The sequence below is a fragment of the Diadema antillarum genome, unplaced genomic scaffold, assembly GCF_040938485.1.
Source record: "Diadema antillarum isolate AM-2024a unplaced genomic scaffold, OU_Dant_1.0 seq00000398_RagTag, whole genome shotgun sequence".
NCBI lineage: Eukaryota > Metazoa > Echinodermata > Echinoidea > Diadematoida > Diadematidae > Diadema > Diadema antillarum.
Window position 1 is genome coordinate 522,501 of NW_027271389.1, and position 25,834 is coordinate 548,334.

Sequence of the window (25,834 nt, forward strand, 5' to 3'; positions counted from 1 at the left end):
ATGCTGTGTTCAGCCCTTTCTCGACGCAGGTGAGCGTCACTTACAGTAAACAGTTCGTAATTACGTCCAAATGAATTGATCCTTGCACAGTTCTTTCTGTGTCGATCCAATCAAACTACCTAGAGGTAATTACTTAAGCGACAGCTATGGGTTGCTTTGCTCCGCAGAGCAAAACGCAGGACGGCTATGATTAAGGTTAGCCCTCATCTGAGAAATTGTATGGGATGGGAGTATATAGAAACAAAACCAAACGAAAGACGATGAATGTCTCTACGGCGGTGATCATTTGAAAAGAAGAAAAGAGGTAGATTTGATGAAAATGAATACTTTCAAATGCTGACAAAATGAGAATCAGTTTTGGATGTCGAGACATCGCAAAAGAAAAGGAGCACAAAAGTGTTTCGCTGTGTGGTTTCATGATTCCCCCTCCTCTCACTACAAAATATGATGATAAAGATAATTTGAAAAATAAAATGAAAGAATTGCGCATGATTTCGTACTTGATTTGAAACAAATCCAATACATAATTTAAGCATGATCTAAATTAGAAAAGCCTCTTCCTTTCATCGCTGTAATTTAATTGATGAGAGATATCTACTATCAAGGTGTATATCATCATATCTTAAAGCTGATTAAAATTTGATTGACAGTATATTGTTGTGGTTGTTGTTGCTCTCTCTTGGGTTCTCTGCTTCTATACGAGCAAAAGAGTTTTAAGGACCTATGAGGTGCAAATGCACGAGCAAAAGAGTTTTAAGGACCTATGAGGTGCAAATGCATGTTGACTTGTGTCGAATCATGATGCGTGTACTCTCAACTTCATTTTTGTGGTGAAACGAATATCTATCGAAATATAACGTTCCATGTACTTTGTAAAATCATTTTCTGCTATTTTACTTCGGAAAACTTAGATTCGCCCAGCACAAAGTTAATTCCGAACCAATGACTCTGCTCTACATAGACTTCATTGACATCCCCGTGTTATCGCGAATGATGTTTGTAATTCCAAAGTAATCGAAAATGAAATAAGGTTCGTTATTGAGAAGTTTCGTTATTTCAAAACACACACATTCTGTAAACCTAGATGTGCATTAATCCGACAATGAAATATAGTTCGTTATTCCGGCGGTACGTAATTCCGAAACACTGAAATTTTCTATACTTAAATGTCTATTGATCCAAAAATTAAATGGGGTTCGTTAATCTGAATATTTGTGGCGTTATTCCCAAAGTTTATTAATCCGAAAATGACATGTGGTTCGTTATTCTGAAGGTTCGTTAATCTGGTTCGTTAATCTGAAAAAAAAAAAATGCGTACTATATCGAACCTTAGGAGTAAAGAACCTTATTTTCATTTTCGGATAAATCAACCTTCAGAACAACAAAGCTGCAGAATAACGCCACAATGTTCAGATTAACGAACCCGTTTTTGGATACAACAGTAAACGAAATTTAAGAATAACGGAGTTCAACCGTTGTTGCCCCCACTACCGCTTAGCATGCCCGTCCTAAACCCATGCTGGTCACGGCTTCCAGAGCGAGTTATTTGCTTTTATTGATCTGTTTTTATTTATTCATTTCAATATCCTTTTAGCAGGGTAGCCCTCTCAGCTGATTAACTGCTGTACCATGCTATGGAGCTACTATACCATCTCTGTAGTAGATCCATCGTTATACGAAGGGCCCTGCTTAGATTATGTACATAATAAAAATGTCATGAACATAGAAAATACAAACAATGAAAATAAAAACTGCACTACAAATCAATCTCAGACACTCAAATACCAAAATACAAACATTTTCAAATTTCATTACAATTTCAACTTGGTAAGGCATTAATAAAAGGCTTCAGACTTCGGACTTCACTATCAGTAGTTCATACTGAAAAAATAAATCATGTAGATTTAATGATATGTAACACAAAAATGATATGAACACACTAATCAATTCATGTTAATACATTTCCATACCTGCTCCAATTTTCAACGCAGAAGCGTCACTTATGTATTGACCACAATGATAGAAAGATGAACAGACAGACGTGGAGATCGATAGATAATGTAGATAGATGGATAGATATATAGATAGATAGATATAGATAGATAGATAGATAGATAGATAGATAGATAGATAGATAGATAGACAGACAGATGTCGACCAGATAGATATAGATAGATAGATAGATAGATAGATAGATAGATAGATAGATAGGTAGGTAGATAGATAGAGAGATAGATAGATAGATAGATAGATAGATAGATAGACAGATGTCGACCAGATAGATATAGATAGATAGATAGATAGATAGATAGACAGATGTCGACCAGATAGATATAGATAGATAGATAGATAGATAGATAGATAGACAGATGTCGACCAGATAGATATAGATAGATAGATAGATAGATAGATAGATAGATAGATAGATACACTGACGGTTAGACAGATAGATAGGTAGATAGATAGATAGATAGATAGATTGATTGATCGATTGATAAATCGATAGATTACTGTACTACTTTTAGATCTGGGAGAAAGATTTGCTATGAAGTTGCACAGTTTCGGGTTTGAAGGTCTGTGGGCCATTGGAGCTATAATGTGCGACCTATAGACAATGTTGTTCCGCTTGCCCCTTTTCTGAGAGTAAGTCTGGGACCTACTAAGTTTAGTGAATAACATCTTGCCTGGGGTTTCACAGACGAAGATAAAGATGTTGGAGCAGAAAGTTAAATGTGACTGTCTTTTGCATTTTATGTAGGGCCTACAGAGTTTGACATAGTTGATGGGGTGTGGGGTAGAAGACCTGCGGGTCCCATGGTAATTTACTTTGCCTTAACCATTAACCGGTTAACATGCTCAACACAATGAGTAGTTAAATATAATACACGTTACAGAGTCCATACAGGTCCACTGATTCATGCGACATTTGCATGGGTTACAAAACAATTTGGTGAAAGTTATTTAGTTTATTTCAAAATTAATATCATGTTGACATCAATATTATTCAATGAATAATCAATGAATTCTTGCAATGTTTGTGCACAAGTCAACTGGACACTTGATCTTGAACATAAGAGTGAGCTTCTCCTAAATCGACCTTTATAACTTTGTATTCTTAATCATTTCAACAGTCAATGAAAAACAAAAAAATAAACAAAAACAAAAACAAAGATTAAGATGTTGGGCGTGATATGATGCAACAGAGGCTTGTAACTGCTGAGCATTAAACGAAAAACAAACAAACAAACAAACAAGCAAAACTCTGCGTCTTACTGTCACTCCCGGGAACTCGATGTTACTGCTCTTCACGAGCTCTATCTTTGTGTTGACAAGTCTCTGGCCGAAGTCCTGGATGATCCGAGTGCCCTGGTAGAGAAGAAGGCCCGTAGCAACAAAGCAGATGACTGTCCAAAAACATTTGGCGGGAAACGACTCGGCGCAGACTATCCGTTGGATCCCGTGCACTGTGGTGCTGTCGGCAAACTCCTTGATAATATCTCGCAGGGAGCGATAACCTGCACCCTGGCGCTTCGAACCCGCATCATCATCCTTTTCTGCTTGCGCCATCACGGCTTGTGGTTCAGGCTCTCTCTAGTGACTAGAGGAAAGTTTGGCTCTGACTGTTTATCGAAATGTTCTTATTCTGATGAAATCTGTGTCTATATCTGATCAAAATGAAGTGTTCGTTTTATCTGTTTAACGAAAAGCACGAATTCACGCTGGTTAATTTGAAGGAGTGTGAGTTGATACCACACGACACACAGATTATACAGTTCAGTTTTGATCCCATTCATCTGTTGGAGCCTCGTACCTATCAATTCCATCAACGGTTTTTTAGCAACTGTAGAGACCACTCCCCCCCCCCCCCCTCGCCCCTTCATTCCACCGTTCTTATCTCACTACCTTGAATGCGTTGATATCAATCAAATTTTCTTTGCTGGGCAGCTATAGAAGTGAAAGCTCTCGCGTGTTTAGGCCGTTTCATTGTTTCCCATATCATTGTTAGTTGCATTGATATAGCTACTGCGCAACTTATTGCCTCTATATGATTTTTTGTTTTTTGTTTTCTGCAGACATAGATACTACGTTTACACCATGTTCTTGGCGGTCATGACAGTTCCGTTTGACCAAAACGTATAAGTGCGCCGAGCTTAATTTAGATTAGTCATTTGTTACTGTGACAGGATAATGAATTATGCCATTGAGTTTACTTCCAAGGCTACACACACACACACACACACACACACACACACACACACACACACACACACACACACACACACACACACACACACACCAAAAAAGAAGCGCTACCACACTGATTGCGATGGTCCATTGTTGAGAGTGACTGTATAATCATAATAATTATCCCAGTCCCTCCCATACATTGCTTTGATATATCGTATTTTGTCCGAAATGTATTAATGACCTCTTCTCGTCATGTTAATGATTATAATGTGTTGAAGTCATCTTTTTACAACGCTAGTTGTAGGTTAAGCTGGGTTCCTAGCTATCAATCAATGATTTATGATTTGATTCGATTATATTCAAGTTTGATTTATTTTTCCACATTTCAAACACAAACTATGATACAATAATTCTATTGAAAGAACATAACGCAAGAAACACTAACGTCGCAATTATGAAACGACAATTTTAACGACAAAGTTTAACGTGAAATGAGAGTTACTCACTGAAATGAAAAGCTTGTTTGTGAGATGTTAACATTAATGTCATCACATTACGACTTTTAGGTGTGCCGTTTGAACAGCTGTGATGGTTCTGTGAAAATGTATCGTCCGATTGTAGTAAACTGGTAAAATGTCTGTCTTTCATTTTTTTTTGCCATCAAGAATCACTTTGTTAATATAACGTGAACGTTAATAAGAGAGGGTGTCGCTTGATATAACCCTGTGAGTGTGTAAATACCAATTGACAAAGAATGCCAAAAGGCGTTGGTTTACGAATCCCTTGCACAGAAGAGGTTAAAGGGGTAATTGATTTGGAAAGAAAAAAAACACGAGGTAGCAGACCTTACTTTAATGCCTATCATAGATATGTGTCAGGGGCGGATCCAGGAATTCCGTAAAGGGGAGGCGCCTTATACAAAATTGGATGGGGCGCCTTGCGCCCCTCCCCCATTTTTTTAAATTTCCTTTGTTTAAAAAAAAAGAAAGAAAAATGGACGCGCGCCCGGTGCGCCCCTCCCCCCCACACACACACACGCCACTGCGTCTTCAGTGATAAAATTCATGGTTAGGGTTATTTTCTAATGATAAGGCGTATAATATGACTCATAAAGATCTATAGTTTAAGTTAGAGAACATTTGCTCTTGCTGTAATGCTATCATTATTATATCAATAATTTGATGACCAACAGCTGATGATGACCAATGCACTGATGTAAGTAGACATGACCTAAGAAAATTTAATGACCGAAACAGAAAATTTCTAATGAAAGCTCAAATACAAATGATTTTTTTTTTATTTTTCATGTCAGTCTCTTCTTCTTTTTCTTCATTGCTTCTTCATCAAGTATACTAATGTACAACATAAAATCAATGAACAGCGCTTGGCAGTGCAGATTGAAGTAGTGTGTGGTGGGGGAGGGGCGGAGGGAGAGTATCGTCGCGTCGTAGGGAATTTCCCTGTTTGTGTTCGATTGCATGTGTGAGGGCGTAATACTGTAGTAGGCAGCAGCATAATAAAACCAACCACATGCAGTCCGAATGTAATCGCGTGATGGGCCAGAGGAAATCCTGTGTCTGCAGTGAGGAGATCAGAAAACCAAACGTAAGATCTTAAGCCTATAGTCTATAACTACTGCTGGAAAAGTATCTGAAATCGTGCTGGGCCCCCCAGTGTCACTATAAGACACATTTAGTCAGTGACTCCATGTAAAACTCTCGGTAAATTCGAGTTGATCAACTTTGTTGTCACTGACACTGTCACTGACACTGTCTGTACCTGTGGCTACTCACTCAATGTCTGTACTGTAAACGCTTTGAATAGATCTAGCTACAAACCTGTACGGGCTGTAACATGTTAGTTTGAGTTCCTCCGGTCTGCAGCTGCCGGTCTGTGCATTACCTCATACTGTGATGAGTTATGCATGTTACTTTAATGCAAGACGCTGATCAATTTAATGTGTATAGACTATAGCCTTGGTAACTTAAAAGATCTAAAAGCTGTCATGAAGCTAGGCGTGTGCTTGACCGAAAGATCGGTCTGTATCTGTCCGTCGGGGAATGTTCCGCGGAGACTGCGTCTGGCTTCACGGATCCCCTCCTACGGAGGACAGCGTTAATGGCAAAATATAAAAGACTCCTCCCGACAGACGGATCTTTCTGTCTAGGCGTGTGCATAATATGTTGGAGCCCATACTCGACTCTGACGAAGAACCAGTTAAGACAATTAAACCTCACAGGAAGTATGTCTACTACACATTTGAAATAATTGAATTTGCCCGTCAGTGAGGGTTTCCCTACAGTACTAACGTCTGTTAATAAGCTTACTGTAGGGCTATCCTGGGTTTTAGGGGAGCCTACTGTAGACCCTGTGCACAGGTTTTGCAAGTTCATCGTGAACAATTGTGATAAAGGGACAAATAGCATTATGCAATATGCAGACACTGTTTATGAGTCTTGATATTTATGATTAATGAAGTTTACAGTTACACACAGGTATTGAAATTAATAAAGACCCCCATCTTTGTAAGTATTCTAATCCCCAGGATAGCCATATCTTGTCCTTTTATCAATGAAGCCAAAAATTCAGGTTTAAGAGACTCTATAATAGCTCAAAGAAGAAATAATACCTCTCAGTGTCACAAAGGAGATCTGAATTTGAGTGAAATTCAGTTTAGTCATGTGCAAGTTGTAATTTCCTATTGGTTAAAAGTATTCTGGTTTTATACTTTCCTATCTAGATCTCTGAAAGAGGAGTACACAGCAGCATTTCAGAACCATGAAGCCTGCCAGAGAGTGGAGCTGGGTCTATCCAACCGTGCTGCTCTGTTGCTATGGCATCCTCAAAGAACTGCGACCCTCCGAGCCGTTCTTGACACCGTTCCTCCGAGGATTCAAGAACCTCACCGAGGAGCAGGTAGATAACGAGGTGTACCCCGTCTGGACCTACTCCTACATGGTGGCCCTGGTCTTTGTCTTCCTCTTGACCGATCTCCTCCGGTACAAACCGGTCATCAACTTTGAGGGTGTGGCCTATATGGCCACCTGGGCTCTCCTCATCTGGGCCTTTGGTGTTGAAATGATGAAGCTGATGCAGTTCATGTACGCCCTGGCCACCTCCACCGAAATCGCGTACTATTCGTACATTTTCGCAGCAGTGTCCACAGACCACTACCAGCAGGTTTCCAGCTACACGAGGGCCTCGTTGCTCACAGGGAGGCTGGCTGCAGGGGTCCTGGGTCAGATCTTGATATCGCTGAAAGTCACTACGTATGCAGGGCTGAACTACATAAGCCTTACCTGTGTCTCGCTGGGCTTCATTCTCAGCCTGTTTTTGCCTCCCGTCGAGAAAAGCACCTACTTCCATCGTGACGATGAGGACGTTGAAGGAATCGAAAGCCACGGGAATGGAGGAGATGGGAGAACAGTTCAAACAGCCGGCGTGAAAAGTTCTCAGGAAGACTCTACTGACAGGAATCAGATCGACCAAGAAACAACACAGAGAAGCATGCCCAGTACATCCTCACAGCCGCTGAGAGATATATCGAAATCAAGTCTTGTGGCTACTAAGAGATTCTTTGTGCTGTTATGGGCAGATTTCAAGACCTGTTTCACCAACAAACAATTGCTTCAATGGTCACTTTGGTATTTATGCTTCCCATGTCTTTATCAAAATATTTTCTCTCCTAGTACTGTATGAGCTGTTATTTTTTCCAAGGGTTTAATCTTTGTGAATTTCGCGAATCACTGTTTGGACTGTGAATTATACAACAAGCAAAAATGTTACAATACGCCAAGGTAATAGCACACTTACTGTAGCCTTGTAACATCTCGCGAAAATGTCTGTGACTTCCTTATTTGCAAAAATATCTGTATACATGCGAAAGTAACAGCTTACACAGTATATCTTATTACGAAGTCGCCATTTCAACTTTGGAAAAAGAGATTTTGGTATAATGCAGGAAAACTATGTTAGAGAAGTTTGAATGGTTACTTTACAAGCATCTGCAGAATTTTTGTTAACTAAAATCACCATGGAGAAGAGAATTGTTCTTTGAAATTTGTATACAAACCTACTTACATTTTTAATCTTAAAAATGTAATTTTAGGCCAAGACGCAAAAAAATGATATCTAGAAATGCTGCCTCTGGAATCTTTTCACAAGAATAAAAATTGAGTGCTCAGCCGTAAATGAATGTTAATCCCGGATGTCCTGAAAATTAAGTACAAATGTCTTTCAAATGTGAAAATAATAAGTACCTCAATGAATGAGTTTGGTTATCATTGTGACACACAGAGAGACACAATACAAATGTTGCATGGTGTTTTTTGTACTTGCCTATAATTATCAAGAGTCATACTAAAGTCACCCATACTCCGATGGAGTCAGTGACTCCACGTGCTGTTTTTAACAAGCAACCTGGGCCCTGTTTCATAAAACTTGTTATCAATAACAAGTTATGATAGTTGTTATAAGCTACTGAAATCCTTGCATCTGATTGGCTGAGAGCAATTTGTCATAGAAACTTGGCAGTTGTAACTGATAAAAACTCTTATGAAACGAGACCTTGCTCATTGTAATTTGTCTGTATGTTGGTGTTCCCCATAATGATGATATATGATAATTTAGCACATATGAATGAAAAAATGTGATAGAATCTGTTCTTCTTTTTTATCCACATCTCCATGTGTGAAGGTGGGCATTTGCAACTTGTGGCAATCTGCAAATTGGCAACTACATACAGACGCTTTGGGATGCCATTTTTACGAAGACGGGAACAGGCACAGAGGATCAGAACGTCTACAATGGAGCTGTGGAGGCTGTGTCAACCTTTCTCGGTAAAGAGACTCGATGCCGCCATTTCAAACTTGGCCTGTTCACACGTGTGTAGTCAAATATCACAAGATTTAAGTCTTTAGAAAGTTTTTGCTCAGAGTGTCCTTTCTATCACTGGGAATTCACAATGCAAATGAAAACTCAGAAGGGGAAACTCACAGATAGTGTGCCAATTGTAACTTTTGCGAGTGAGAGCATTAGTGAGTTTTCAAGGATGACGATTCTCCCACAGGTCAAAAGCATGAGATGTATTGCACGGTAAGTCAGTTATTCTGCAATAAATGCGTTACATTTCAGGAGAATCCTTTTTTTTCAGCCTTGAAAAAAAATGGCAATGGGATATCAACATTTTGCTGATGACAGGTGCTCATGTTGTGGATCTGTAGGACCTATGCTGTGTTATATATTTTTATCGCTGCTATCAAATTGCTTTCATATGTCACAGTTGGATCAAACATATTATATAATCTTCAATTGTGTCGCTATATGTAACAAAAGTAAAACTAAAGAGTTATTCTACATAGGTTGAAGGTTTAATTTGGAAATTTTTTAGTGCATTTATCAATTTGATAATATTCCTTTCCTGTACAGTTGATTCGACAATAGACGGGTATTCGGCAAACGGTGACACATTCCCAAAGCAGTGAAAACAAATCCAGATACTGGTATGCCTTCAGCAACAACAAAATTCAGAGATATTGAAATTTGCATTGTGGAGACCAACTGCAAATTAACCTGTTGAAGACTAGTCCCAAGTATACTCAGGCAGGTGTCTATGGGAAATGTGTGTTATGGAAAAATCTGCCCATCCTCGATAGTCAAATGTTAGAAGTATCTTCCATCAATACATTTGAATATAAGGAAATAGTGAGAGAACATCTGAGCAAGGAGGCTGTATTTGCATCACTGCTAATGCAAATACTCCAGATCTGTGTTTGGCTTGTGCTTGGACTTTAAGCTCACTTCTTGGTGCCCTGTTGTCAAATTTCATGTCTCTCGTTGCAGGGGCGTTGTCGGCGTTCCTCATCATGTTCCCCAGGGTCAACTGGGACAAATATGGGGAGCTCCTCATGGGGGTCGTGTCCATTGCAGATGCGATCCTTCTGCTCATCATGGGCCTCACCACCAACATCTGGCTCTGCTACTCCTTCTACATCATCTTCCGGGCCTCCTACCAGCTCGTCATCACCATAGCAACGTGAGTGGTTGCAATGAGGGAGGTTGATGTACAGTAGCAGCAAGTTCAGTTGATGTGAGGGCAAAGTGAAAAAAAAAAGAATGTGAAAACATACTAGGATTTTCAGCTACTTCGTAGATATTGTAGAGTTATAGATAACTCTTGCTCAAGCATGAGGAGTAACTATGTCAAACTTTACTGATGGAGTCCAGAAAAGTACTGATGTAATTCTTACGAAGAGAAGCAAGACCTTCTTCTAAAATTCATGGCTTTACAACACTTGTTTGTTGTAATAGGCTTGGAAAGAAAACAACTCTGAGCATGGTTGTCTCCACTTGAAGAAAAGAGAAAACAGTGGAGAACACTGCTGAAAACAGTGGTGTCGTGTCATGAAAATATGACATGACATCGCTATTTATTTGGTGTCAGTGGACACACTATTTTCATTAAACACCTAACTACTCTCCAAAATCAGCTGAAGATGTTACATTGCAGTACTGTAGCAGTGAACACAATTCAAATGGCGCAATAGCTTCTTTGCCAGAGGAAAAAACAAAACAAAAAACAAGAAAATAGATAATAGGTTTCCAGCGATGCTTGTATTACATGATTCAAATAAGTTTCATTCGCTCATAAATGAAGTTTTGACTTAAGAAAGGCAAACATTACTTTCAGTTCCCAAATGATTTGTGTAGCTTCAGCATTGAAAATAGAACCACACACTGTTCTCTCCACAAAGCTTGCATAAAAGGCTACTTCAATTGAAATATGTTTGTGTCAGGGGGGTGGGTACAGGAGATTTGATGCTGCTTTAGATATACAGGAATTGCTAGGTATGGCTTGTTTCAGTAAATTGGAACACCCAGTTTGTTTAACTGTGCAGTGTGCAGTCAACCTTGCTTAAGTCGACTTCGCATAAGACAAATAACCACATAAGTCGAAAAGTCTTGTCAAGTCCTGTACTCTTCACATTCTAATGATTTTAATCCCTTATACACTGAATTTTCTCTAAGTCGAAGCTATTTTTTTAGTCCAGATATATTCAAATTAGGCAAGGTTGACTGTATGTACACATCTTGGATTGAGTCCACAAATGCCTGTTTGATGTATAGAGTGGCCCTCTTTGGCAAGTGAGTGATTCATATCATATATTGGCAGACTTTATACAGAAGGGTTGTGCAATGTTTGCACCATAAAGACTAGAGGTACTCACTACATATCTTTTTTTTCTTTTTCTTTTTTTTTGGGGGGGGGGAGGGAGGGGTTGTCTCTCAAAATTCCACAAGCCTAAATGAAGAGATTAATGGTACAAATGACACGAGAAGAATATGTAGTCAATCTTTAAAGTTGCTAACTAATTCAAAGTGTTTTTACACTTACCAAATGATAAACTAGTTTTTCTTCAATTTCCTGTACATTTACCCAGTGATAGAGTTGTTAGTAGTTTTCATGTATTTTTTTTTTTAATGACCTTAAAGTACAGCCTGGAAACTATGTACCCCGGTACTCATTCTGTGCATCAAAGCAATGAGTGCATCTTTCTTCCAATTGTCTAGTTATCCATGTTTCCAGGTGACATTGAATTGTAAGATCAGACATTGTATTTGAACTACGTCATATGTGTAACTGTTTCACCTGTTTCCAAACCTATGGAGAATCAGTCAATCAATCGATCACACCAGAGTTGTTAGAAATGAGCAATTTTCACTTCACTCTGCTTGGTTGTACATGCAGATAGAAATTGTAAATATGGATTAATCCTTTATGCACCAAGGTACTCAGCTAAACTTGCCAAATTTTATTTCATCGCCCATCTGTAGTCTTTCCAAACTTCATGTATTGTAACATTTGCAAGCCTACTGGGGTATAGCATTAATTGTGCCTCAGTCCAACAGAGCAAGCTCTGGTGACACAGTAGGGGCTTGGAGGATTTGGTAATTTCTATTAATTGACAGTTAGTTGCTAGACATCTGTTCTGATCTGATCTGTGAAGAAAGCACTCCAGCTTGCACGCTAATCTGTGAACAAGCACAGTAAGTGTTTTTAACTCTTTATGTGCCATGTTGGCACGCCTGAGTCAGTCGATGGCGTGTTCGCTTTAATATGCTGCTCAAATGCGCAATCCCGCCCAAACCGATCGATAAATCCCTACTGAATTTGTGACTAAATTCTAAGTTTCAGTCACAGTTTTGTGTGCAAAAGTCATGCCTCTACAATAATGTAGCTACTGGTCATTTCAAAGAAAGACAATCCTAAATTTGTCATTAAATTAAAGCAAAATAACATTTGGCATTTCCTCTTCCTCTTTGTTCTTTACATGTCCAGGGTAAGAAAAATCTGTAAAAGTTACATAGATTTGAAATGCAGAATGTTTTCCTAAAGCATGGACTACATTGCAGTGTGGTTTCAGAATAATGTGGCACACTGGGGATTTACACCATGGCACATAAATAGTTAATAGCATTGCAGTCATTATCATCAGAGAGAGTGAAAACCAATTTTTCAAAAGATGCTGTGTGCTCATCCATTCCAGATTTCAGATAGCAAAACACCTCACGCTGGAACGCTATGCCCTCGTCTTTGGCTGGAACACGTTTGTCGCCCTCGTTCTGGAGACCCTGTTAACGCTAATAGTTGTCGATCATCGAACGCTGAGCCTACCACCAGAAACTCAGGTAACTTTCATCTTTTTTTAACACAACTTTCAAACAACACTTTCTTCTTCTTTTTTTTCAAACTCTCCGTCCTTTATGTGAGCTTATTTGCATGCACCAAGCCTCATTTCCCAAGAAAGACAATCTTCTCCTGAAAAAGGAAGGAAACTACAAAGGAGGTAAAAGTTGGAACACTCAGATATAAGATTGGCATAGTTTTTGCATGTGAAGTGGGTACAAGAAGTGTCGTAAAAATGTGTTGCACAAAACAAGTTAATTTAATACAAGAAAGTGAAATGAAGGTAAGATGATTTAATCTTCAGGGGTTGAGTAATTTCTCACTGCTGGTGCCACTCACTTTTCCCATTACTGAAAGTAATTGTCATCCCATCAGTCTTAATCAGCAATGATTTTAATGTAATGCTGCTCTGATGTAATCCTTTGAAGGGGACTTGAGTCTGTGAGTCCCTTAGTTGCTTAGCCTGTTTCTTACAGGAATCTGGTATACCAGGCATGTTTAAAGCAGTGATGTATAGTCCTCCTTCATTGGATCTTTCCAATCTCCCTGTCTATGTAATTTCAGTGCATTTTAGACCTTACCAAAGGTATCATCCACAACATAGGAGCAGCTATGATATGTTGCTTTCATTTTCTTTGTGAATATTTGAAAGATATTTTGTATTAATTAATTAATTATTTTTTTCATTTACTTATTTATTTATTTGTTTGTTTTTCTTTCTTTCTTTCTTTCTTTATTCATTTATTTGTTTATTTATTTATTTAGGCATATTTTTTTTTCAGCCTGCAGCCTGTTATGATTACCTACAGTTGTATTGTATGTGGACTTTAATACCTTCCAAGACTTGGCTGTGATAGCAGTTTAGACAACTTATCATCAAGAATCATCATTCCTGGAATGAGATACAATGTGATGCAGTTTTTATTTAGAGGATTACCAAATCCCTACATGTCTTATGTGCCAACCTGTGAAAAAAGTTAGCCAGCAGATGTTGCTGATAGGTGACCAACCACATGCTGTTAGGAAGCCCACCTTCATTATACATGTGGATCAAGTGAATGTGGCAAAATCAGCAGAACACATTAGTGAACATTTTGGGAAAATTGGACAATCCGTTCAAAAGTTATGAATTTTTAAAGTATCTGCGCAGTCACTGCTGGGTGAGAAGACTACTAAAGTGTATGATGTCACATGCGTAGAATGATATCAGGAAAATATAAAGAGAATTTCACAAAATTCTATTCTTTTTTTTAAAGTGCACATTTCCTCGACTTGTAATTGATGTATGTAAAGGGTAATGTGTTTATTCCCCCTGCCTTCTGAAAGAGGCAAGTCAAATGTTCTTTTATTATAGGAGAAAAGTGAAAATATGTTGAATTTTCTTTATATTTTCTTGATATGGTTCTGTACATGTGACGAGCTGTAGTAGTCTTCTCATCCAGCAGTGACTGAGCAGAAACTTCAAAACTTCATAACTTTTGAACGGATTGTCCGATTTTCCCAAAAATCTCACCGATGCGTTCTACTAATATTGCTGCATTCACTCAATCCACATGTCTATGAAGGTGGACTTGCCATTTAATTCTAGGACTGTATTTTTCAAGAGTCTATCAGCAGTTTAACCGGTGGAGATTATTCAAGGGCACGCATGATTGGTTGTGTGTCATCTCTGCAATTGTACCCGGGAATGAAGGGTACAAGTGACGTTAATCTGACTCATCTCAAGTTTGACCTGGATTCTGGAGAGCCTATTCTGTAAAGCCGTCATATAACGCTTCCGTGGAGTTGTATGCTGTTAATGGCTGTCACCATTAGTGGTTCTTATCCCCTTTCTTTCTGTAAATCTTCTTACCCATTTCATGCGAGTCCTGACTCTTTTGTTATATAATAAGGAATCAGGAAATGAGAAAGAGAGCACCTCAGATTTTTCTCCCATGTCTGCCATTGTCCACCAGCTTTGGTTTCAATGAAAAGGCTGAAGATGTTAGACTTGTCATGCATTAAAGAGTGTTTAGTGTAGCTTGATACACTGAAGGTTTCTCAGTCAAATGGATTTGTACACTGGGAGTTCACTGAGTAGGTCATGGGTTCAGTTCCTGCAAATGCACCTGTGTCCTTGAGCAAAACTGTGTACTTCATCCACACTGTTGATCCTACATATTGTAACCTAGTGTTTATAAATGGGTACACAGTAGGAAGCTACACGGTAATGTGGTTGGACTAGGCATTTCTTGTTCACCACAGCAAAGTAGAAGTCTGACTGAAATGCACCTTGTCAGGGAGATGAGTGTTAGTGAATTGAAAGTGCTGGTTTGAGCTGGATAATGATGTGTTTTCTGAAGATTGTGTGAAGACATCTTCCTCTATGATAGTAGTAGCAGTGCTTTGTACTGAAAGGGCAAAGACAATCATTTGTCACTCCATGTCTACATAAAAGAGAGATTTGGCGGGAAAGCGGAGGTCAGACAGTACTTTATTGTTTCTCTTTTAGGAGCCTTTTAGAGCCACGTTTCTGAACCTTTTTTAACCCGAGGCCCACTTTGGCTGCTACAAAGGTTTTTGAGGCTCAGTTTATTGAATACAACACTTTTTTATTTTATTTTTACGATGCCACGGCCCACCTGCGAGAGCTTTGCGGCCACCAGTGGGCCACGGCCCTCTTGTTGAGAAGCAGGGTTTTGGAGATTATATGAAAACCTTGCAAATCAGATTTGATAAAATTCTATCTTAAATATTTCTATAGAATTCAAATTAGATGATCTTTTGTAAAATGATTTGTATTTTAATGTTTTTCTTCCATCTCTTCCTCTGGACAGTTCCTTGTCTATGGGGGCTACTTCTACCTCCTAGGCACTGCCTTCTGCATCAAGGCTGTTTATCAGGCGGGCAAGCTCGGATGCCGACAGGCGTTCCCCGCTTGTTGCCGTGGCAACGGAGAATGCATCGAGCTGGAGGACAGGGCTTCATCACCAGAGGGGAGCGAGAGGAACGTCGAAGGAGACAGTGGCTCAGTGGACGTGGAGGAGGTGGCCTGGAGAGATGATGAGCAGCTGGTCAAGTAATGATTCCTGATGTCGTAGGTCATCTTTTTTGGCCATAAGATTTTTTTGGTAGAAAATCGCTGAAATGTATGATATACAATTTATGGGGGATAAATAACATCTCATTTCATGATCGAGGAGATATTGTAATGTAAGCATTCATTTACTCCTGCTCAACTCCACGAATGCCGTCCAGTCAGCTTTTATACCCTTCCATCCTCTCAAAAGTTTTCTGGCAAATAGAAAGTTTTGTTGTTATTGCTGCGAGGGAAAGGTAAAGTGTCCCACCCTCCTCCCCCATCCCTTCGATCAGGTAGTCAGCAATATTTCACAGCTTATCTCTTTTTGCCGCTTACATTCAATGTTCTGTCTCATGTTCTGCAACCAAATATTTCAGTATCAGGTTGTTTGATGTTTCTTATGATTTGAACATAAAGAGTGTATATTTTTCACATGTATAAATACATTTTATTTTGAGCTTGTTACAACTTCTTGAGGATGTTGCACGGCATGTTGCTGACTTTTGAGGATGTTGCACAAGAATTTGAGCCTGTTGCAGCGACATGCTGAAACCCCTCGTGGACCACGCTGGACCATACTTGATATTTCCACATAAAAAAGGCATACCCCCTGCAAGCAAAAAAGCTAAAAGCCTTTGAACTGGAGGGGAATATTTACCATGTCAGGTTTATAATAATACTTTGTCAGCTTGGATGACTGAACCACAACAGTGATATGGATGACATATAAGCAGCATCTGCAGTGTTGTCATCATTCAGGTCAAATTTGAGCTAGAATATGGCAGTAAGTCCATATTCATAATTCTCGGTATCGCCAATGCCCTATCACAGATGCACCTAGGGGTTCCTTGAGAGCATTGTCACTTATGTTTGTCCTGCACATGTCTCAGTTTCCATGCAATTCAATGCAATTTTTGCCTGCTTTTCAGGCTGCCTTTTGCCCACTGCTTTTTCCTTCAGTTAGAATTACGCTAAAAAAAAATTTGAAACTTCTAAATTTCACTGATTTGTGTTTACTAGAGTCATGTCTTGCTACTTTGAGCTTCAATGGTGGAAAGTGGAGAAATCTTCAGAAAAAAAAATATCCCTGGAAAAGGATGGAACGTAACCCGAGTGCATATGCAGCCAAAACCGGATGCAAGTTTGTCCCCTGAGCTATCCCATAATGCATCTAAAGCGATGCTCGCCTTTGCGGCACCCAGATATTGGCAATACCGAAACTTGACTAATAGGTGATCAGATCATCTGAGGCTTGAGTGAAAACTATGTCTTCACATTTTTCGATGAAAGCATACACACTCTGAAATCACACCTTTGTATGATTTGCAGACTTGCCAATGCATGAAACTGACACCAAACAGCATTCATAGTCTTCCTGCATGATAACCGACTACAGTCCGACCTCTCCTATCCTGACATGTCGGGACTGACACTCATCCGGATAAGGGATTTGGCTGGATACTGTGAAACACGATAGTATTTTCGCGGCCTGAATTTTTCGCGAATTGGAGCTGACGGCCTTTTTGGTGGCATAAAATTTTCGCAAGTTGCCTCAAACATGCAATGCGTATAGTGTAGACAAGAACTTTCACATGCATTTTAATTCTGCGAACCTTGGCTCTCGCGAAATTTGAGAAATTAAGATGCACACGAACATTCCTCGTTTAACAGTATGAGAGACTCAGGAGTCAATGTTTAGTACACGCAGCTGCCTTACCAATGGTAGCTACATGCACATGTATCGATATTTCATGAATGTGTCATGTCTTTGTCCGCTGGTCTGCATTCAGAATTTTCTGATGATTTGCTCAATGAACAATAGCCTGTACCCCAATAATGATAAAAAGTTATCTGTCCGTATTCTTGGGGTGATACGGGGGGAGTGAATGTGTGAATGCATGTTATTTAAATGAGAACTTGATATGGATGTACAGTATGTTACTTACAGATGTATGTTGGAATAATGTCTAACCCATGTGAGTTTGTGTAGGAAGTTTGTTTGAATTTGAAATCCCCCTTTTCCCTGTAATTATACCCCCACCCACACATAGTGTGTAGGGGGGGTATATAGGAATCACTCTGAGGTCGGGTGGCCGGTCGGTCGGTCGGTCGGTCGGTCGGTCGGTCGGGCGGGCGGTCGGGCGGGCGGGCGGGCGGTCGGGCGGTCGGTCCGTTGCAAAATCTTGTGGATCGAACTACTCTCTCATTTTTTAACCAATTTACCCCAAATTTAGCATGTGTGACCGCTATCTAAGGAAGATGTGCAAGACACCTTTTTCGTTACTATTGCACAATGGGTTGCCATGGCAACGGCAAATTTTAAAGAAATCTTGCAAAATTTTGTGGATCGAACTCCTCTCTCATTTTTTGAGCAATTGACCCCAAATTTGGCATGTGTGACCGCTATCAAAGGTAGATGTGCAAGACACCTTTTTCGTTAATATCGCATAATGCGTTGCCATGGCAACGGCAAATTTTCCTAAAATCTTGTGGATCGAACAACTTTCTCATTTTTTGAGCAATTAATTTCAAATTTGGCATGTGTGACTGCTACCACAGGCCGATGTGCAAGACACCTTTTTCATTAGTATTTCATACTGCGTTGCCATGGCAACGGCAGATTTTCATAAAAATCTTACAAAATGTTGTGGATCGAACTACTCTCTCAGTTTTGTGACAATTCAGTTTGAATTTGGGATATGTGATCAATGTACTATATAGTTGTGCCAAAACATCTTTGGTGTGTGCGTTAAAAAATCTGTTACCATGGCAACGGCAGTTTTTTTTTTTCACCAATCATTCAAAAATGTGTAGATAAATCTCACTCCTTCAGTTTTTAAGCATATGGCTCGGAAATTGGCACATGTGACCACTGTGGTACGTAGATGTGCGTACTTACTCTTTCGTCATTGGTGATCAATGTGTTGCCATGGTAACGGCATAGTTTGAATGAAAATCAAATGAAAATATTGTGGATTCAGATAACTCCCTCAATCTTTGACCATTTGGCTTGAAATTTGGCACATGTGACCACTATAGTATATGGATGTGTAAACTTAATCATTCGTCAGTGATGAACAATGCGTTGCCATGGTAACGAGTTTTTTTTACCGAAAAGCTTACAGAAATATTGTGGATTCGGCTAACTCCCGTAGTCTGTGAGCATTTAGCTTGAAATTTGGCACACATAACCACTGTGGTACGTAGATGTGTAAACTTAATCTTTCGTCAGTGGTGATCAGTGTGTTGCCATGGTAACGGCATATTTTGAATGAAAATCATACAAAAATATTGTGGATTCAGTTAACTCCCTCAGTCTTTAATCATTTGGCTTGAAATTTGGCACATGTGACCACTGTAGTGTATAGATGTGTAAACTTGATCTTTCGTCAATGGTGAACAATGTGTTGCCATGGTAACAGCATCTTTTCACTAAAATGCATACAAAAATATTGTGGATTGTTGTACCTCAGTCTTTGAGCATATAGCTTGAAATTTGGCACATGTGACCACTATAGTACGTAGATGTTCAAACTTAACCATTTGTTAATGTTGATCAATGCATTTCCATGGTAACAGCATATTTTCAATGAAAATCATACAAAAATATTGTGGATTCAGGTAACTCCCTCAGTCTTTGAGCATTTGGCTTGAAATTTGGCACATGTGACCACTATAGCATATAGATGTGCAAACTTAATCTTTCGTCAGTGGTGAACAATGCGTTGCCATGGTAACAGCATCTTTTCACTAAAATGCGTACAAAAATATTGTGGATTCAGGTAATTACCTCAGTCTTTGAGCATTTAGCCTGAAATTTGACACATGTGACCACTATAGTACGTAGATGTTCAAACTTAACCATTTGTTAATGTTGATCAATGTGTTTCCATGGTAACAGCATATTTTGAATGAAAATCATACAAAAATATTGTGGATTCAGGTAACTCCCTCAGTCTTTGAGCATTTGGCTTGAAATTTGGCACATGCAACCACTATAGTACAGAGATATGCAAACTTCGTATTTCATCATTGTGAAACAATGTGTTGTCATGGTAACAGTGCATTTTGAATGAAAATCATGCAAACATTTTGATTCTCCTAACTCTGTGTTATAGCATTTTGGCTTCAAATTTGGCATATGTTACCTCTACATTACGTAGATGTGCAAAAAATCTTTTGTCAGTGTTGAAAATGTGTTGCCATGGTAACAATATATTTTGAATGAAAATGATACACTAGTATTGTGAATTCAACTAAGCCCCTCAGCCTTTTATCATTTGGCTTGAAATTGCACATGTAACGGCTATTGTGCAAACTTCATTTTTTCTTAATGTCCAACATTGTGTTGCCATGATAACACACAATTTTTAATGAAAACCATACAAATTGTCAGTTTATTTATCTTGCTCACTCAGTTTTTGAGCACTTGACTTGAGATGTGGGACATATGACTAACAGTGAGCAATACATTTATTCACTTTTGAACAGTGCATTGCCATGGTAACATTTTTTGCTATTAAAAAATTAAAAAGAAATTAGTCCTGGTTGAGCTAATTTCCTCAGTTGTGGGTGGGGGTATATTAATCACAATGAGTGATAGTTCTAGTTATTATAGATTGAAAACAAAAATAAAAATCATGGTGACATCGCGTCCGGATAGTAGAGAGATCCAGATAAAGGGAGGCCGGATAGGAGAGGTCGGACTGTATCTGGAATACCCCCGTGAAACAGAATGTTCGGAATCAAGTTAGTGGTTTATTGTTGCGTGTGTGCAATGTCTTAAGATAAGCAAGCTTAGCCAGCTGCCTGTCACCTATTGATCTTGGTGTGAAAAGAATTTTTTTTTAAATCTATCTATTTTGATAGTTTGCACTTTTCACTTTATGCCTTGTCAGGTACAAATGGGAGAGGAATGGAAAAATGAAAGAATATTCCCATCTAAGAAGTGTTCTGTGGATTCAGAAATGAGAGGGGTAGTACAAAGTGATTTTCTGTTCAAAGCTAATGACTGCCTGTTGAGAGAGAGAAAAAAAAGGAAGAAATTATCATTCTGGTGAGTGTGTAGATGATACAACTAGAGAAGCACTCTGAGAGTGCAGACCTCTGCCAAGCATGCAGCCCATTTCCACCTGCACTGATCTTGTTCTTCCACAGAGATCAGTGATTTCCACCCATACGTACTGCATTGTGTGCTGAAAGCTGCCCGATTTCCCAATATAGAAGCCTTTGTTACGTCATAAACCATCAGCTGTACTGCGCGCCCCGCCCTGGCAGAAACTAGAGCACGCACTTAAGTGCGCACATGCAAACCTCAAATACGCGCAGCCTGAACTCCCAAGTTCATTGACCCTACCTGCCAAAATATAAAAAATCCTTCATAAATTCCCCAAAAATTCTCAGATCACTGCCAAAAGTTAATCGTTTGTTACTTGTGTCATTCTAAACCTTTCCTGCAAGTTTCATCTCAATCCGTTAACTACTTTTTGAGTAATTTTGCACACAGGCAAACGAACCAACCAACCAACCAACCAACTAACTAACAAACAAACCAATGGTAACGAAAACATAACCTCCCCCTTTGGCGGAGGTAATAATATGTTCAGTAATGTACTAATTACGGAACATCACCATCCATTGATTTCCTGAATTTGGTGTCGGTGAATTCTCCAGACTCTAGGCCTTCCAATAGTGTATACCTTGTCAACCAAAACCTGCAGCAGAAATAGTACTGATGCTGGCTGCTCGATGAAAAGAGTTTAAAAAAAGTCAGATTTAAATAAATATCAGATTTATAGTTTAAATGCCTTGTCTACCTTGGACTTTTTAACCAAAAATGTCAGGATTCAAAGTCTGGGTATTTGTTCCAAGTGCATCGTGTCACTGCCGGCAACCATGGATAGCCTGGTGGTAGTGTCACTGCCAGGAAAGCGGTCGATGACAGGTTCAAATCCCACTGGTTTTGTTTTTCTGGCATGTTTGTTAAAATTGTAGATCGGCGGTTGTTTTCTCCAAAATACAAAGGGTGACATTTGAAAAAAAAAATGTATTATTTGTCAGTTCTACATGCTTCCATGCAGTCTTGCTCCATTGATTAAGTACTGCCTGTAGGCCCCTGTCTACTGTTTACTTGTGCATTGTACGTGAAGGTGTCACACATTGCTAGTTTGGATTTTCGCAGAGTGATCAAGGCAGGGATAATGTCTCTTTGAGTCATGTAACACTGTATTTTTGTGTGTACTTCCTGAAATGTTTGGCATTTTGTGCTTCCTCATTCATTGGTCATAAGGACATGAAATTCTAACTGGCATCAAACTAGGAATAAGAGGTTTGTTGCCCTAAGTTATCAACCTCTCCACTTACAGCAAGAAGCAAAGAGTGTCTACACTCTAAATGCTGTTAGCGAAATCGTTGGTCTATTGATAGAACACACCACTGTTAAAAGGGGGACATTATGAGTGTGAGTGCCACAGATATTTAATATGTTTTACTCCATGCTCTTTGCTTAATGCCATATCTTGTAATAATGTTTCTATGGGTAATGTGTGGTAGAATACTTGATTCCAGTGACAATATAGGGTAGCAGTATATTACTGCATTCTGCACCACAACAGGGTGAAAAAGGTATAAGATTTTGATATGACTATCTGTGGTACATCATTTCTGTAATGAATTGTATACCACACTGTTATTCGACAATAGCACATGTACAGAATGTTAGCATGGCATGGCACAGAGCATATACACTGTATTTTAACCCATTGAGGACAGACTGATTTTGCTGTAACACGTATTTCCCATAGACACCTGCCCGGGACACTCGGGACTCATCCTCAACGGATTAACAACAGCATCAAAAATGGATATTTGCTTCTACTTGAAAGGAATTTTGAAAACACTTCCACGAGAACAATGTGTGTGGGTATTAATGATGATAATAGAGAGACTCTTATAAAGTGCTCATTCTACCGAAAAAGATACAATAGCTTATTTTGAGTTTTGTGTGTGTGTTTGTGTGTGTGTATGTGTGTAAGAGGTTGACATAGTGTATGGTTATTGTGCTGAAAATCTGCTTTAAAAGCGAAAAATGCAAGAATTTATGTGAGGGAGGATAGGCTCTGAGTCACAAATTCTTTTATGACTTATTGTGAGCAAGAATTTCTGCCATTTTGACATCGAACCTGAGAGAGTTTCATGTCATCAATGTGCGGGTGTCTTTCTGGTTACTATTGACCTTTTCATGCTGCTTAGTGTAAGGAGGTTTTGAACAAGGAAAGAACATTTGGGCATTAATAAGCCTATGGTGTAAGCATTTTTTGTAGTTAAAAACTAGAAGGCCAGTGAACTTTGAATAGTACGTGTAGTTGCTTTAGACAGTATACTTCTCATTTGTAGTATTTCATGTTTTTGAAACTGGCTGTCAAAATGTGTGTATAAAATATCTCCATGACAGTTAATATGTCAACTGGTGACACAATATTTGCTCCTGCATCCATTGCTCTGGTCTTATTTTCTCCAAGGACTTAGGTTTAGGTTGTGATAAGGTTTTACACGTAGGCTTAGTTTGATGTGATGATTAGGATAAGGATTAGGGTTATGTTTGTGGGTAGAATTCATGTTTGGCTTAGTGTGCAGATTATTCATGGGAGTATTTGTCACAGGAGCAAATGTCATGGAACCATTTCTAAAATCTCATTGTGCCAAGACTGAATTTTCTTTAAACAGGGTGCTTTGATACAAATTGTTGATCAAGACCAGGAGATCGGTGAATATTTTGAGCAATAAGTGATGGCAACCTATAGTTTAGTAATAAAACATTTATATGTCTGTTTAAATATCTGTAGATCATTTTGCTTTGGATGACATGTGGCATTTGATATGTTTGCAACCTACTGACAACTGTTTATGCAATGTCCATATGATAGTGCATTGAAATGTTACAATGTATCGACAATGACTCCACCGAATACATATAGTACTGTTCAGATGTAAACTGATCAAAAACTCTATTTTATCAAATACTACTCAATTACCTATAGTCGTACTTCACAAACAAAATGTGTGGGTATTGAGAAGGGTCTAATTACTGCCTTTCTTCCTCTCATACATATGAAGTTACGCCATCTTGCAGGGGAAGAGTTTACAGAGAGAGCTGGTGTGGTACTGTACTGCTGTCTCAGTTGAGTTATATCAGCAAATGACTCTACCTAGAAAGAAATGGTGCTGTTCAAATGCAAACAGTTTGAAGAAAATTGGAGTAAAATCTGAAGAATGAATTTGGCCAGTTTAATTATGATGCTACATTACCATCGACTTGCCCTCGTAATATAATACTGGTAGTCATGAATGAATCATCAAACTTACTGTATTGCTAATGCCTCAAATTATTATCAATTTTGTATCCTGTTACTCTTCTCTGACACATATATCATGTCATAATCATTATTGTTTGACCTGTCCAGATAAATGTCCAAGTTCATTTGAAGTTGCGCTGGACTTTTTCATTAACTAATGTTTTTTACTTGAAATGTTCTTTCAAATTGAGTTTCCTTCGCAGGGTTTATTTGTTGGCTGGATTACCTGGTAAATTGTGTCTTCTGGAATAAATGTAGTGGTGCCAAATATAAAGCAATAGTACTGATGGAGAAAAAGTAAGTAGTGCAGATAAAATTCATGTACATGCTTAAAAAATGAAATGTGCAAGGAATTTGACATGAGTGATGCTGAAATAAACATAATGGAATCATGATTTTTACACAGTGTATGTGTGTGCTACTTTTGTTTGAGGTTTTTCCCCGACATGTCATGAGGTTGTGATGAATGGCGTGGCATTTGATATAAATTCAGTTTGAGCAGCAAACAGATTTTTAGCAGAATTAAGAATATAACTTGAAGTCATTTTTCATTTTGTTTTTTCTTGTGTAAACTGTCCCATCACTGCAAGGATCAATGCACTCAACAGATGTGATGTTAAGACCTTGAAGTTGATGTTATGTTTATACACAATGTGCACATATTTCATGGGGCAGCCACACAAAAAAAAAATCAACAGGAGACTTCTTCAGTGTTTCAAATTTAAAGGCTTTTGCCTCAGACAATTTTTATATTTCAACAAAACTACTCAAATCTGCTACTTTCCGAACAAAATGTGTGGGTGGTAGGAAGGGCCTATAATCACTGCCATTCTACCGCCTGTGTGTCCGCCCATACATGAAGTTGATGCCTTTCTGCAGGGCAAGGGATCATTTAAAAAGTGGGTATTACATTTGCTGTCTTAGTGGAGTTGTGTGAAATATCTTTAAGAAATGGAAATGAATATATGGACACCCTCTGGTAGCCTGCTAACTGTCATGTGCAATATTACATTGAAATATGGTGTGACAAGATTATGTGATTTTGATGGTATAACTGAATACCTCCTGATATTAGGTATTTCATTATACGGGTATATTGGACTCCCTTTATGACAAAGTCCTCAGGACTGACAGTTTTCTTTTTTATACCAAATTTCATTGTAACCGAACAGTCAAACAATAAAACACATGGAGCTGCTCATGATGCGGTCTGAATTTTTACTTTGTTGTAACCGGAATTCCGTTATGACCATGTTCGATATACTAGTAACAGGAGTGCACTGTATATCAAATTTTGTCACACCATGTATATCACATTTTATATATGCATATTATAACAAATATTATCCGAGTAGGACAGGCAACAATGCCTTTGACTCTGATTGTTTTGACTAGTGGTATTCTAAAGTATCCAGGATGAGACACAAAATGTAGCAGTCCCAATAACCTCTATAGTGTAGTGATTCCACGGCATTGATTTTTGCACTGCATCTTATGTCTTTCATTCTGTGTGTATTAGAGCACAAATTCCATCTGCCTGAATTT

At 38.8% G+C, this 25,834-nt stretch overlaps 2 protein-coding genes across 2 annotated transcripts in view; one reads left to right on the plus strand and one right to left on the minus strand.

The window, feature by feature from the left end:
• Positions 1–3,567, minus strand: part of LOC139732058 (epithelial sodium channel subunit alpha-like) — a 21,788-nt gene extending 18,221 nt beyond the window's left edge. Inside the window, exon 1 of the mRNA XM_071642934.1 lies at positions 3,274–3,567. Within this exon, the coding sequence (XP_071499035.1) occupies positions 3,274–3,567 (294 nt within the window). The remainder of the gene's footprint in view (positions 1–3,273) is intronic.
• Positions 3,568–6,966: 3,399 nt separating this feature from the next.
• Positions 6,967–15,936, plus strand: LOC139732059 (thiamine transporter 2-like). The gene is made up of 5 exons (XM_071642935.1): positions 6,967–7,832; positions 8,884–9,026; positions 10,030–10,222; positions 12,735–12,876; positions 15,691–15,936. Exons 1-5 carry the CDS (start codon positions 6,967–6,969, stop codon positions 15,934–15,936), a joined length of 1,590 nt encoding a protein of 529 aa, XP_071499036.1.
• The last annotated feature ends 9,898 nt before the right edge of the window (positions 15,937–25,834 follow it).